General features: G+C 33.7%; 1 protein-coding gene across 1 annotated transcript in view; it reads left to right on the forward strand.

Moving 5' to 3' along the window:
• Positions 1-10,263, forward strand: part of LOC124367326 (sorting nexin-29) — a 30,306-nt gene extending 20,043 nt beyond the window's left edge. The window contains exons 11-13 of the mRNA XM_046824059.1: positions 99-239; positions 8,356-8,495; positions 9,719-10,263. Coding sequence (XP_046680015.1) covers positions 99-239; positions 8,356-8,495; positions 9,719-9,806 — 369 coding nt within the window. The 3' untranslated portion in view covers positions 9,807-10,263. The remainder of the gene's footprint in view (positions 1-98; positions 240-8,355; positions 8,496-9,718) is intronic.
• The last annotated feature ends 5,178 nt before the right edge of the window (positions 10,264-15,441 follow it).

Raw genomic sequence — 15,441 nt, forward strand, 5'->3', positions numbered from 1 at the left:
ATTTTCTCTTAACACTTTATTGTTTTATAATGGTAAACAAGTAGTTATTTCTATTACATTTAAGTGTACCTAATATCCGTGTGGTTTACCATGTTTAGATACACCTGAGAATATGCGATGAGGAGTGGAACGTCTACCGTCGATACGCTCAGTTCTATTTGCTTCACAAGACTCTAAAGAAACAGTATCCGGTCATCGGAACGTTCTTTTTCCCACCAAAGAAGACTCTGGGAAATAAGGTAGGTGGTTTGTTTTTGTTCGCTAGAAGCCAATGTACTCCAAAACCATCCTGGATCTGTTGAAATGTGGACGATGACAAAACAAGTGGATATTGCAGGTTGTGCTTTAGAGTTGCTGATAAAGCCTGGGGTAAGTTGTTGAGAAAGCTGCTACATTTTGAAGACTGTCAAGAGAGTTGGCAATGTGAGGTTTTTTAAAACTGTAGACAGAGTTGTTGGCGACAAAAAAAATGAAATTTTACAATGATTCAGGCAAGAGAAAAGGGCTACTGGAAACATAGTTTGTATAGTTGTGGCAAAAACAGCTAATTATGACAATAGACAATTATTTCTTTATTAACATATTCTTTGAGAACAGTTACACGTCAAATGGTCAATAAATAAAATTATAATAAATTTCAGCAATTCACTGGAGCAAGTCCATAAACTCATTCTCTGAGTAGAACGGCCGTTCCAGAAGCCATGCTGTGAGTTGCCTCTTGAAGTTTTTTGGCTGTTCTCTCTTGAGGTGCTCTGGAAGGTTGTTGTAATAGAGGGCACCTTTGTAAGATGGTTTTTGCTCGAACAGGCTCAGGCGATGCTGTGGGATGGTGAAGTTTGCTGCGTGTCTGGTGTTGTGCTGATGTAGGTCTCGGTGTCTTGGCTGTGTTGTTGTAATTGTGTGAATGATGACTTCCCTTATATAAAGTGATACTATTGTGAGTATTTTTAGGTCCTTAAATGACTCCCTGCAGCTGTCCCTGTAGTTTAAGTTGGCTATGCATCTAATTGCTCTTTTTTGCTTTACAAGTAATTTATCTAAATTGCCCTTTGACGCCCCTCCCCATGCTGCAATACCATATCTGAGGTGCGATTCAAAAAGGGCATAGTAAGCAACTCTGGCCACGTCTGGACTGCATACTTGCTTAATTCTTCTTATGGTGTACAGGCTAGTGGATAATTTCTTGTTAAGCTGATCGACGTGGGGTTTCCAGGATAGTTTGGAGTCAATTATGATGCCTAGGTATTTTGTAGAAGTTTGTGTCTGTAGTCCGGGTAGTGATACATTTGTGTTGTTGCGCTTAGTGGTGAATGTCATTTGTACGGTTTTGTTCTGATTTAGGACCAGATCATTGGAGGAGCAGTAGAGTTTTGTTCTGTGGAAGTGCATGCTGGTTGTTAGTTCTAGCCTTTCTGTTGTTCTGTCGGCGAGAGTGAGTACTGTGTCATCAGCATACATTATATTGTGGCCTGCTTCACCTATCCATCCAGGCAGGTCATTAACAAAGAGGATGAATAGAACTGGCCCCAGTACTGACCCCTGCGGCACTCCTCTTCTTATACTGGTGGCTTTGGAAAGTGTCTTGTGTTTGGCGTTGTCCTTTGTGTAGGCTATTTCCACATGCTGTGTCCTATTGGAAAGGTAGCTCTTGAACCATTCCGCCGCCATTCCTCGTACACCCAGCCCTTGTAGTTTGGAGATAAGTTGTTCATGGTTCAGGCAGTCGAACGCCTTACTGAAGTCGAGGAAGAGGCTTGTGGCAGTGCATCCTTCTTCAAGTTGGTCTAAGATATATTCAGTAAGTTGGATTATGGCAGTGGTTGTCGATCTGCCTTTGCAGAAACCATGTTGCTGATTGTTGAGGAGGTTATGTTGTTGTAGATGGTGTATGAGTTGGGTGAGCGCTATTTTTTTTATTATTTTCGAGAATGTTGAAATTAAGGATATTGGCCTGTAACTGTTTCTTTCTGTGGTTGGTCCACTTTTATATTTCGGGTAGACTTTTGATATTTTTAATTTATCTGGAAAAATGCCTTGTGAGAGTGATTTATTTATCAGTTCTGTTAGGGGTGGTGATATTTCATTTTTACAATTTTTGATCATTTTAGCTGATATTTCGTCAATTCCGAATGAGGTTTTAGGCTTTAATGACTGGATGGTTGTTTGAACTTCGTCCAGTGTAACCCGCCTAAATTGAAAAACATGATTTGTTGCTGGTAGGAAATCTGGTATGTTGTTATTTATTGTGTTGTCAAAATCTTTAAGTGTCCTTTCAGCAATTGTTGAAAAAAAATCATTGAAATGGTTGGAAACTTCTGTTGGGTCGTCTATTATTTTATTGTCTATTTGGAGGTTGATGTGGTTTTCCTTGTTTGGTTTGGATTCTCTTTCTCGGTTTATTGTTTGCCACAGAGCTCTAGACTTGTTTTCTGCCCTGTTGATATAGGCAGTGGAGTGTTCTTTCCGGAGCTGCTTGAGATGTTGGTCATATTCCTTTTTACTTGCAGCTGTTTTAGCTTTGACCTCAGGTTGCCCCGTTAGTTGTTCCTTTCCTAGGTCTTTAACATATACACTTCTCAGCCTAGTGGACTCTTGATCCCAGATCTGTGGCTTTCTCTGTTGTTTGGGTCTGGTTGTTTTCAGTGGACAGGTGAAGTTTAGGATTGACTGCAGTGTAGTGTTGAAGTTATTATAGGCTTCGTTTGTATCCTGAGTTGAGCTTACATTTTCCCAGTGTTGTTCCTGTAATTGTGTTCTGAAAAGGTCTATTGTTTGCTTGTTGATGGTTCGTTTGTTTTCTTTAATATTGCTATTGATAGGTTTTTTTATAGTTATTTTTGCTATTTGTGCAGTATGGTCTGATAGTCCTGATTGTGTTACTGAGGTTTCTATATGTTGGGGTTCTATGTTAGAGCATATCCAGTTTATTGATGTTGCTGTGTTATTAGTGATGCGTGTGGGTGGTAGGTTAAGTCTTTTAATGTTAAATGGCATTAGTAGGTCTTCTATTTTTGACTTTTCGGTGTTGTCAGCAGCTAAGTTGTCCACGTTTATGTCACCCATTATGACTATTTGCCTGTCGGCAGTAAGTGCTCTCTCGAGTTGTTCCGAGATGATGGCTGTTGCTGTATCAAGGTTTGCACTCGGGGGCCTATAGACTCCTAGCACCAGTAGCAATTTCTTGTTAAATTTTAGCTCAAAGAGGGCGGTTTCGCAAGTCATTTCGGATTCTTCTCCGCTTGTGCATAATAGCGATACTTGTTTTTCTGCGCTTTTTCTTACATATCCCGCCACGCCCCCTTTGACATGATTTTTTCTGCAGAACCCTCCGACAAGTGAGTAGCCTTCTATACATGTGTTTTGTAGATTTTGTTTTGACAGGCCATGTTCTGTTATTATCACAAAGTCAGGAGTTTCTTCTTGTAGGTAGTGCGCCAGTCTATCTATCTTACCTGACAACCAATTGATGTTTTGGTGAAGGATCTTAAGGTGTGTTTGGTGGTTTTTGGGTCTTGATTGGAGTTGTAGTTTTTGTGGGGATGGTGTGTGTATTCAAGTGATTTTTGTGTCTTTCTTTTGGTTGTGATCTTCGTTCTAAAAAAGGTGTGTGAAGTACTATCTGCGGCTCCTCTATATTGCTTTGGGTATTGGGCGTTTCTGTATTTATGTAGAATTCTGACAGCTAATGTGGGCTGAGTAGATTTATTTGTTTTATCCATTGCCCCAGTTTGTCGTTGCTATTCGGTGTTATGTATAAAAATGAGTTTGTGTGTCTTGAGACAGCAACAATGCAGTGGTGCAGTGATTCATAAATGTCTTCCTGTCTGGCGGATGTTCGAACGACAGCTATGTTTTTGGCTTGTCTGCCTTGGAATTCATGAATCGTGGATGCCTTAAATCCCAGCTTGTTTAATTCCCTTTTCTCTGACTGTTTAAATACTAGGTATTTATATTCCTTTTTTTCCGGGATGAGATTCAGACCCTCCAGTCCGTTGTACTGCCGTATCTCAAGCTCTTTTTCTATTTTGTTTGTTGTTTTAATTCCTTGTTCGTAGTACTTTGATATTATGGCTGTAGTACTTTTTGTACATCTGTAGGTTGTGTTTAGTGTTTTCGTGGTCTTGGCTATCTCTGTTATGTCGTGGTATTTAACTTCTATGTTTTTTGTTCGATTTATATATGGTATTTGGTTGCAATCGCCAATAAGCATCACTTCATCAGCTCCTGATAGGACAGCTGCAAACAATATCTCTCCCGCGTGCAGCATTAGAGCTTCATCAATGTAAAGTCTCTTGTAGGTGTTTCCTCGTTTTAGGTGTTGTGTTGAGTTTATTAGGAATGAGTGTACAGTTCGGAATGTGTCATTACACGCTGATTGGGCATAGTCTGGATGTTTGCTTTTAAAGCGCTGTCGGAAATCTATAGCTGAGTCTCTTGTGGGAAATAGAATGAGGTCTCCAATGTTGTAGTTGTTAAGTAAGAATGTTGTTTTTCCACATCCTGGTACGCCTTGTATTATGTTAAGGTTTTTACTGTATGTGTGTTGGATGTTGATGTGCTTTGTGCTGTTGTAAAGGCAAAGTTCGTTCAGGAGTAGTGTATCAGCTGAGACTAAGATGTTATGGTTTATTGCTGTGTTATTCGTGACAGTCTTGTATTTTCCACTTTTGTCCATTTCAATTTGTACTAAGCGGGCTCCATCAAAACCGAAACGGTATGGTGTTGGGCTTATTGTTTCCTTTTGCGTGAGGAACTTCCCTGTTTTTAGGTTAATTATGGCATATTTGTTTTGTGTTTTATTGCTAAGCTCTTGTAATTTAAGATTGTCTTTTTGGATGTGACATGTTGTATTCCCTGTATATATTGTTTAGCTGGTGTAGCAATATGCTTTCTTTGGATTTCCAGATTTCTCTTTGTTCCTGCATTGCTGCTTGAGCAAACATTTCCTTGTCGTTGTTAGGTAGGCATGGTGGTTGGTAAGTGTTTGCTCTCGTGTATGTTCCCCGTATTGTCCTCCATGTGCTGTAATATGTGCCTGTTTCTCTTGTTGTGAATATTTTTGCTATTTTCCTTTGTGATTTGCCGGTAGTGCTATCAAGGAGGTCGTCAACTATCTTCTTGTTGTCTCTTGATTGGGTGTATATTCGAAACCGGTGTAGATAGGCATTGCATGCATATTGAAGGAGCACTTGGATCATTTCTCTAATATGTATTTTGCTGTTTTGCTGTTTCTAGAACTTCTTCAAGTTTGACAGAGAAAAGTATTGGGAATTTAATACAGTCATTGGCCAGTTCTAAAAACCTGGTCCAGGAAAATGTTATGATTAAATTAGAAATGAAAAAACTTGCACTAATTATGTATTGCATAATTTTTTTGTCAGTAATAAATTGCATAAGATGGATTCTGAACCATTAGTCGGATGGCTAACGAGCTGTTCAAGATTCAAGAGTTGTTAAGAACAAAATCATTCAGTGAACACCCGTCCAAAGAGTTGCCACACTTGTCTATTTTTTGCTTAATTGTAGTGATTGTTGTCACTAGACAAGGTTAATGGTATTGCTGGTTTCATAACAAGCATAGATCGGTTGACTGATTCTCAGAAAAACATGTAATACTGGTGGCCAGCCTGTAAGTGTCTTATAATTGTGTGTGTTTAAAATGCATGTATGTATAAACTAAATTCAACACATTTTTGGGTGTTGACAATTTAGTATACAGTCTAAAATTTGTAAATAAATCTGTAAAGAAATACTTTTTCATTTTCAGCTTTGTATCCTTGGTGGAAGTAAGTAGGTTTTAATGGAAAAGACATTTTTTTATATACTTCCACATTACATTTATTAAAATATTAATACATTTATATAAAATAAATAAAAATAATAATAATAATAAATAAAAAAATAAATGAATAAAAAATTTAAAATAAAATAAATTTAATGTGGAAGCGTATAAAAAATGTCTTTTCCATTAAAAGAAATACTTTTTTAAGAAACATGTTTATTGAAAACTTTGAGTTTCCAAAATTTACTTTTTTACTTTTATTCAGTATATTTTATCAGTTATTTTGTTACGTTGTATAAATTTTACCACATGAATTTGATTTGTATCTTTCTAATGATAACACAAGAGAAATATGAATATTATAAAAAGCTTATGAAAGTGTCAATGAAGTTGTGTGGTTGCCACCATGATAGCAGCTTCTCACAAAACATTTAATAATATTGAACCACTAATATGTTTATGTACATGGTACATTAAACCCTTCGTACGCCGCTAATGAATTCTATAATTTCCCTTTAAAGCCAAGACAACTACAAAATGTGTTTTCTCTAAGTTCAAAGCTGATTTTTACTATAAATATTGTGTAATAGTTGAATAAATAAAAAAAATAAACAGGTTATTTTAGTTAAAATTTGAATTTTATTGATAAAAATCTAAAAATAACTGTTAATTTGATTTTAACCTTTTGAGTGCCGCAGTGTCGCTAAATTTAACGTTTCGTATTTCGATAATATTTTATTTAGTACAAGGTTATTTAGGTCAAATAACCAGATAGCTGTATTCAATAGGTTCCAAACTATCGATAAATACGAGTTTTATGTTGTTTCCCTACTCTTAGATCTGTGAAACATTTGTTGTTTGGGTACTTATAAGGAGGCCACTATATTTGGACGAGTTTTTCTTATTGAGGACAAAATAAATTATAGTATTACTTTTTTTTAATCTATTTTGAAGTTTACAAGTTATTACGACAATCAATGAAAACAAAAACTAAAAGAACAACATTTAATATTTGAAAATAACAAGTGATTCCTACATCTAAGCCTACTTGAAGGGACGCTTGTCTAGGCCTATTCGTTATTCTTCAAGTATTTTTCGTTTCATTATGGAAAAAGAAAAGTATTAGGAACGTATAATGAAGTTTATTTCGGTCCCTGATAAGGAAAACTCGTCCAAAAATGATGGGCTGCGATAATACCGAAGTACCTACGCGATGATTTTGTCTACAGTCACGACGTACCGTGTTGCGTAATGACCATTCTTGTTGTTTGTGTGCCGATAACCAAGAATTTGAGTTAATACAAACTAAAATAGTAATTTACACAGAGTTTTACCGTATTTCTTTATAAAAGTAATGTAGTGATTTGATTTGTCTCCAAGCGAAAAATGTGAGTTTTCAGTGCAAATATAATAGGGTTATTTTGGTTTTTACAAAGTTTCTGACACTCATACAAAAGAAATGTAAGCAAGTATTTGTCTCTACATTTACTAATCATATTTATTTGTGTTGTCTTGATGTTTTATTTGATGTATTGTGAAAAATAACACTATTACTATGTAATTTATAAGCTCTGACAAATGAAGTACAATTTACAAAATGTCGTTACCAGGCAGCATTTTGTTTATACATATGAATGACATATTTGTTTAATTGTAGAATAAAATATTATACATGGGTTTTATTTGGAATTTATGGCCTTTATCATGGTATGAAGGAAAAAACATCTTAAAAAATACCGTATACACTCAAATTAGATGCAAACCTAACATTTTATAAAAAAGTAAAAAAATATTTTTGTAAACTAAAATTTTTATATTTTTATAAAGCAAATTTTGTTTGTAATGATATTTTGTTTTTTCTTTATTTTATTATAAAAAAGACAGCAACAAAATTATGCAAATCTGTTGGATAGTTATTTTACAACAGCTGTTTTCCCAAAAGCTTAGAAATATACAAAAAAAAAAAACAGCCCAGCACTTTATGACTTGGGAAAATGCCAGCGGCACTCAAAGGGTTAATTAAAATTCATGGTACAGTAGTATAATAAAACTGAAAAATTATATAAACTACTAATTATTAGTATATTTTATTATTTTGATTATTACCTAATTCTAACCCAACTGGTATGTGAGAGATTACTCCCATCATTACCATATTATTCTCAAAAAATAAAACATACCTTGTCGCACTATAAAAAAAGATAAAAAATTTAACATAAACACAACACTATAACACGATGAAGAACAGTAAGGAGTTACCTAGTAGACACACTAGTGACAACCGACTAAGCAGTAATACATGTAATACATGCCACTGACAGACAACGGATATGTTTGGTTATGGCTCTGTAGGACACACAGGGCAAGTGAGCAGGTGCAGGGAGCTAGACAAAGGGCACCCCCATCCCTCTACCATGGAATGTAGATCATCTAATAATAATTTATGTCCAACTATAATACAGACGGAGCATGCAACAGCCATTTTGAGGGCAATTTTTTAACTAAAAAACTCTCCATTAGACACAATGTATAATATCGGTAATAATTGTGTTTGGTGTTTCGGTAATGTACAGGATGCAAAGTTCGTGGAGGAGAGAAGACAGAGGCTGCAACAATACTTGCGGCGTGTCATGAACCATCTGACAAGCTCCCACTCGTTACTCACCACTGCCCCGAGTAAACCGCTGCTCATTTCATTGATGCCATTCTTCGGGTGAGTCATTAACCATCTGGTGTCTTTGCTCAATTGTGTGTAAATAAATTAGTGAGTGCAATTAAACAGTGATTCAGATGAATTTAAGGATTCAGTGATTTTAGTGGCTGAAGATTTGGTTTAAATGTAAGGCTTTAAATTGGTCATTGGTATGCTTAAATATCATGACAAAACCTATAAAATATCAAATACTTTAATTATTTATTCATATTTTGTTCTGCTGAAAGTGAATTCTCTTTCAACTTATGCTATAAATGTTGGAAACGTATATTTTCCAATCTGAGTTTTTCTTAATGTTGTTATTTGTCGTTAGGGTGACAATGAATTTTTCCGAACAAATCAAATCAAACTTTATCCACAATTTGTATATAAATCAATATATAAACATTATATGGCGACATAACAGTTTTTGATTACAATATTATTTATAATAAACTATATTAAAAATGACAACTTTCCTATGAAATTTCATAAGAAATCATTAGAAGAGTACAAAGCCTTTTCAAAAAGGTATCGTTTCAATTCTTTCTCAAACGTAAAATCATTATTTATACTTACAATATGTTGTGGCACTTTGTAATAAAATTGTATACCTGCAACCAGTGGGTTTGTCTTATAAATTAATACTCGCAGCCAGCTGTTAATTGATTCCAATTTCTTATTAAGTAATTATGATAGGAACCAAGTTTTAATTTATCACATGCATACATAAGCACTTGTATGTTTAGAGACACTACAGTCTTATGTTGAGTTCATTTAAAACGATTCAATAAGTTTCTTTTCGTCGAAAAACTTGCCAAGATGCAAATAAAATTTTGTTGAATAATGAAATGTTTTTGTATACTTTTTGTACTGGAACAGCCCCATACACAAAGTGATCAGGGCCAGGGTGATCTAGCAAAAAGTTTGGGAAGGGAAACAAGTGGAGGGTCCGCCCCCTGAATATTAAAAATATACATAGTTAAAACAAGTTTTTATACATTATATTATGTATTATTTTATACATTATACATTCGGAAATAACTTAAATCCATCACTTAAATAGATCATTTCGTTATCCCTTTGGAAAGTAAGAAAAAGTAAATAATCAGGCTGTAAATTAAAATCTAGCTGATAGGAATTCTTGTATCCCTTAACAAACTCTCTCTAGAAATCCTTTTAGTTCCTCCTCTCTCCTCTCACTGAGAATGATATTATTTTCAACATGTGCTGACATGTTCCAGCGAGCAGCAACCTGTAGAAGACAAGCGCAAGACGAGTCCGTTCTCGCGGGAAGGCCCCCCCGACAGCCCTCAGTACACGGGCCTCTAACTGTGATAGACCATTAAATAAGTTTAGTGTATGAGAACAGTGCTATTGTTATTTTTTTGTAAGTACTATATTATGACTATAATAATAATGTGTGATGTGATATTATGTACTAATCGTTCGAGTGAGAGCTGATCTGTAAGTATTTACACTGATGTCGTCAGTGTAGCTGGCCTATGCTATTCTTACTTGTAAGTATCCGCTTTCAAGATCAAACACTGGTTGCTAAGTAAGTTGCTCATACTTACTAAGTTTTGAGTTTGTCGGTGAAGTTAGTACGCAGATCTTAATTGTACCAAACTAATGTTTTATATATATTCAGTTAATTAAGTTTGAGAAGTTATATATTTTAATAGTTGTATAGTCAATATAAGAGAGTATATTAAGTTTGCGTTGCAATAGTTTATTTGCTTTTTTGGAACAAAGCATTACTCTTAATACAACAGATATTTAACTTTTACATAATATAGTTATTTTCAAATCTAGTTCTATTTCCCTCTCCTGATGAAATTAGAATGGTTTTATTTAATTTCCTGAGTGTGTGGCTTTTTGAACATTGCTTTTTTTAAGCGATTATAAATTGATAAACCAAGCAAAATTGATAAAGTAGCTAAAGGTTTTGAAACTTTCTATTACGAATACCTTAAAATTGAAGGTAAAGACAGATATGGAGAATTGGTTTTTAGTTATTGAAATTCCAATATCGTCTCCTTCTCCCCAAGTTAGTTATATGGATGAAAACTGTATTGAATATTTTAAATTAAAGTGTTTATTACAGATGATAATAATTGATAATAATGTATTATATTCTTACTAAACTACAGCTATTTAGTAAATAACGTATATTGCTGCTTCAAATCACTTTGTATTGTACAAATCAGATTTTTTACATTAACGCTTTAATAAATTTAGAAACTAATACAGTAAAACCTGACATATCCCTTCTATAACCGGCTTGGTGACAAACAAAAGTAACTGAACAAGGAATGCCGCAAGCGCTATCTTGATCACTTTCTCTCCACGTCAGCTGTTGGGGCGAGAGGGAGGTGAGAGTATAGTAGGGGCTTTATTTCCCTCATGACAACCTCACCTTTGCTATTTTTAGAAAAAATGAACTTGGCAAAACTGTGATATCAGCTGTTGGTGTTAGCTTTTGAACGTCCGTTGAGACGAGTTGTGGGACAGTTGAAAGTATTGTACATTATCAAAGATTTTACTTTTTATTAAATACAATTGCATTTATACCCTTTCGAATTAAATTTTACTGAATTTATGTAACCATCAAAATTTAAAATATCAATAGTTCAGTTTAGTTTTTGTAATCATTAATTTATTCAATTTCATTGGAAAAAGTTTTTGCGAGTGTTTTAGTGCAGTTGGTTGTCACAAATGCCTTAAAAAATTAAATCGGAAATTGGTACAGTAGTAGATACAATATATGAACACTATATTAAATAAATCCATAGTGAAACGAAAACACATTAACAATGAAAAACGTACTTTTTGGTTCCTTAGTGGCAGATATTTTTAAAAGTTACAGATTTTATGACTAGAATCGTATTTTTACAATTTTATTCTAAAATCCATAACTGGCTGTAACGACATCTGAACTACCCTATTGCCACATTACGCTGGATATGACAGGTTTTATTGTACACGTATTATTCACCGTACACGGTAAATAAAACCCAATTTGGTAAACTGAAGCAGCAAACATTGCAAGTTCGAATCACCCTTCGAGCTTAGATTTTAAAAGTAAATATTTTGTATTAGTTAGGGAATTGAATCCAAAAATTTAAATACATACTCTCGTATGCTCAGAATGTTTAATTATAAGATTGTCTATGTTATGTGGCGTATAATCTTTTATAGGCTCAAGATTTTTATAATTTTACAATTTTAAAAGATTTAGGACAAAATTAGATGAAAAAGTATTTGAAAATACTGCTTTGCAGCAATTGAAGAGGAGTTACACAGAATAGAGCCTCTGCTAGGTTAATGGGAAAGTTAAAAAGAACTGGTGTATTTGTTTGACATGCGTGTAGTGTTTGTTATGTTTAGTTAATGTCGTAACTTATTGCTGTTAGATCAGGGCATTATTAATTGTTATGTGTTTATTTATTTTTAAACTATGATGTCAGGAAGTGAAGTGTGCAATTTTTATCGTAATTATTCGTTGGCTCAAGAGTATTCTCAATCACTAGTTCCTACTAATAACTGTCAGTAGTAAATGTCTTTCTCAAACATTTTTTTTTTTCGTTCTTTATTGCGCAAGTCGAGTCAAAATATATTTTATTCTATAAGTGGTACATAGCAATGTATGTATTTGGATAGAATCAAGACAAATAAAAAATTGTGGTAAATTATAGAATAGAAAAGGACCGAAAATACTCGTGATAACAAAACAGAAACTTTTGAAATAAATTTAATAGATTCTAACTGTTTGTTTTTGTAATTTTTTATTGTGTATTCTCAGCTTAGAGTATCAAGGGAAATTCCGGAAACGAGTGCTTTCTCAGTTAAATATTGTTTTAGTTTGTAATCTAGCTCTTTCTTAATTTTATTGGGCAACTGTGAAAAGAATTTTTACCGATGTAGCTAGCTTTATTTTTGTAAAACTCCAAATTGTATCCAAAACCGCTTGGTTCCGAGTGTTACAGCAGTGGTTTGTTTAAATTAGAACTTCATTGTTATGTTCTTTGACATACTTTATTCTTTCAAGACGTATAAACTATAAGGATTTTAAGCTTTGAAAATGAGTTTTACAGTTAATAGATTTTAAAACCCATCATAATTCTGATGGCCCTTTTTGTTTAGTAAGAATTTTATCTAAGTTACTTTTAGAAGCAGCTCCGTATATACATGTTCCATATGATAAGTGTGAATGTATCAAAGAATGATAAATGGTTTTTAAGAGGTAAAATCGCATGTTTTTGACATTGGATGTGCATTACTGCTTTGTGATTAATCTTGAACAGCAATAGCTACGCTAATGGCAGAACAGTTTACTTTTCTCTTGCTTCAAAATATTGAAATTGGAACATTTAAAAAATGTTATTCATATATTTTAAAATTATTTACTGGTGATGGTTTGTGTTTTTTTGTATTCTGTTTACTGGAAAGATTTTTGTGTAATGAAGGTGAGCTGGGTGTAGTTCACTATTCTTCCAATGGTTAACTTCCATACAACTTTTTCGAGTTCAGTGCAGTCAGCTTCCTTAATGCCAAGCAAGTTATTTCATCTTTTCCACACTAGGCTGTAATAAGTGTCTTTTTCGGAGGTTTGGGTTTAACTCCCTTAATTTTATCATCCTTTTACACAAAATTAAAAATTTTGTTGTGACAATGTTCGAATGTGATGTCATTTTTATATCTCTATATAAATCATTAAATCCTTTAAAGAATTGCTTTTAGACACAAAACCATGAATTTTTCTGAAAAATGACTGGTATTGAAATTGGAAAAATTACAATAAAAATTTTCTAGAGATAAATGTATAAGTTAGGCATATTATATTCTATTCTGTGAGGATAGTTTTTTTTTTTTGCGCATGGTGTGCATTAGTAGTCAGTTTGCGCTGAGCTGCAGTCACATGAACATGGCCGTCTCTGTTAATTCTCCCGCCAAATGTGAATTGAGGAGTGCTATTCATTTCCTGCAAGCAGAAAGGAATAGTGCAGCAGACATTCTCCAATGGATTTCTGCTGCACATTGCCTTGTGTGTGAATCATGTTTTTCTTTAAAGTCAATGTTGATGTGTGGACTGCTCTTCCCGATGATTTTTTTTCTTTCTTTTTTTTGCTTTGAATTATCATAATGAATCCACTTTACACCTTTAAACCTTTTTTCTTTGCCTTCGGAGCAGCTGTCACAGATGAAAACTCACCTTTCGACATCTATTGGCTTCAACGTGTTGTACTCAATTTCCTAGTTCATGGATCAGTTCATGGGCTTTTTAAACGTAACGAAATGGTTTTTTGAGTTAGTCCCAATGTTACTTACTCCGCAAGTGTGTGTCTGACAAGAATTTTCTTCCGATATGTTCTCCAATTCTTCATCAGTTTCCGGCCTTCCTTGATGTTCTTCATCCTCCGTGTCAAAATTGCCATCCTTGAACCGTCTAAACCAAAACTCACCTTCGCCACTCTTGTGTCCTCCGCTCGTTCGAGATAAATGGCTCACCGAATCTTGGACTATTTTGTGTACAATTTGGAATGAAATTTCTAAGGTAGTGGACTGTAATGTGCTCTTTTGTGACTAAACAGACGATGTTGTCATGAGAATAGGCAGCAGTGCAACTATTTATATAATATTTTAATAACTTGAATAATTATTAATGGTTTCATTCATCAAAGTTCAATAAGTGTATCATTAAGAATACCTATGTAAGAGTCACCAGAATATTATTTCATACCAACAAGAATCTATAATTTAATCTTTCAACTTGTTTACCATAAATAATAATATATTTATTATTAGTATGTTTTAACACGTTCACGATGACATGTACCTCATCGGGTACACACGATCTTTCACAAATGATGTTGTGTACCTAATCGGGTACATAATGAACTTCCGTAAAGTATTTCGTACACCTGAAGGAGTACACGTTGCTATGCATTTCCTTATTGCGTTTTTATTGTTTGCCTATTTTGGTGGTTTCTTAAATTTAATCCCGTTCTTAAATAAATACCTCTATCGAGCGTATAATTTTTAAGATAAATTTACTTTTTAGGTACACTTTGGAGTACGCAAAAAAAATATATTTAAATAATTTTTTTTAATTGCAAGGCCTACGATTTTAGCTATTATTATTGAAAAATTCTATAGCAAATAAATGTCAGGAAATAAGCCGTCGTTGTGAACGTGTTAATGTTTTTATCGTTATCCAGCTCATATTAGAACTGTCTGATTAATTTCATATACATGTATAATTATTAAGTATCCAGTACTCTAATTCTATTTTTTTCATTTGAGTAGTAAATAAGGAAATGCCATTTCTTTTGTATATGTAGTGAACTCTGCTAGATTTTTGCTGCTATTAAAGAACAGCTGTTATTTGTATACAGAATGTTTGATATCAAGACTTCTGTGTAAATGAACTGTATCAAATGCAATGATTAAGGTTTTAGTAGACATGGCAGTTAAAGTAACTAACTGCGAGAGATTTGGTTCTTATCATGAATTGATTGCTTTTGATATCAAAGAGTTTGTTTGTTTGCTGTGCAAATCTTTAGTCTTTTTGTGTAAAATGGTAATTACCGAAAAAAAAAATGTTCAAGAGAAAATGGTAACAATTTTTATCATATCAGTGGACAAATACAATTAACTATATATCTGTTTTATAGTTTAGTAATAGTTCCAAAATTTCAACTATTTATATCTACTCAATAAGATACAAAGCTATAGAAAGGCAATTTTGTTGTGTAACTTTTATTTTAAGAAGTAATAACTCTTTTACCTTAAAAAATTAATAGTTTTAGTTTGACTTGTTTTAAGAAATTGGTTGAACGTACAAATCATGGTTTTTTTATTATTTGTTGTGTTGTACTAGTTTTACTCTCTATCAAGGTAACCATTTAACGTTTGTTCCTCATAAAAAAAACTTCCGATTCTGAACTATTTTATCATGCGAAGA

Source organism: Homalodisca vitripennis, chromosome 8 (assembly GCF_021130785.1).
Source record: "Homalodisca vitripennis isolate AUS2020 chromosome 8, UT_GWSS_2.1, whole genome shotgun sequence".
Taxonomy (NCBI): domain Eukaryota; kingdom Metazoa; phylum Arthropoda; class Insecta; order Hemiptera; family Cicadellidae; genus Homalodisca; species Homalodisca vitripennis.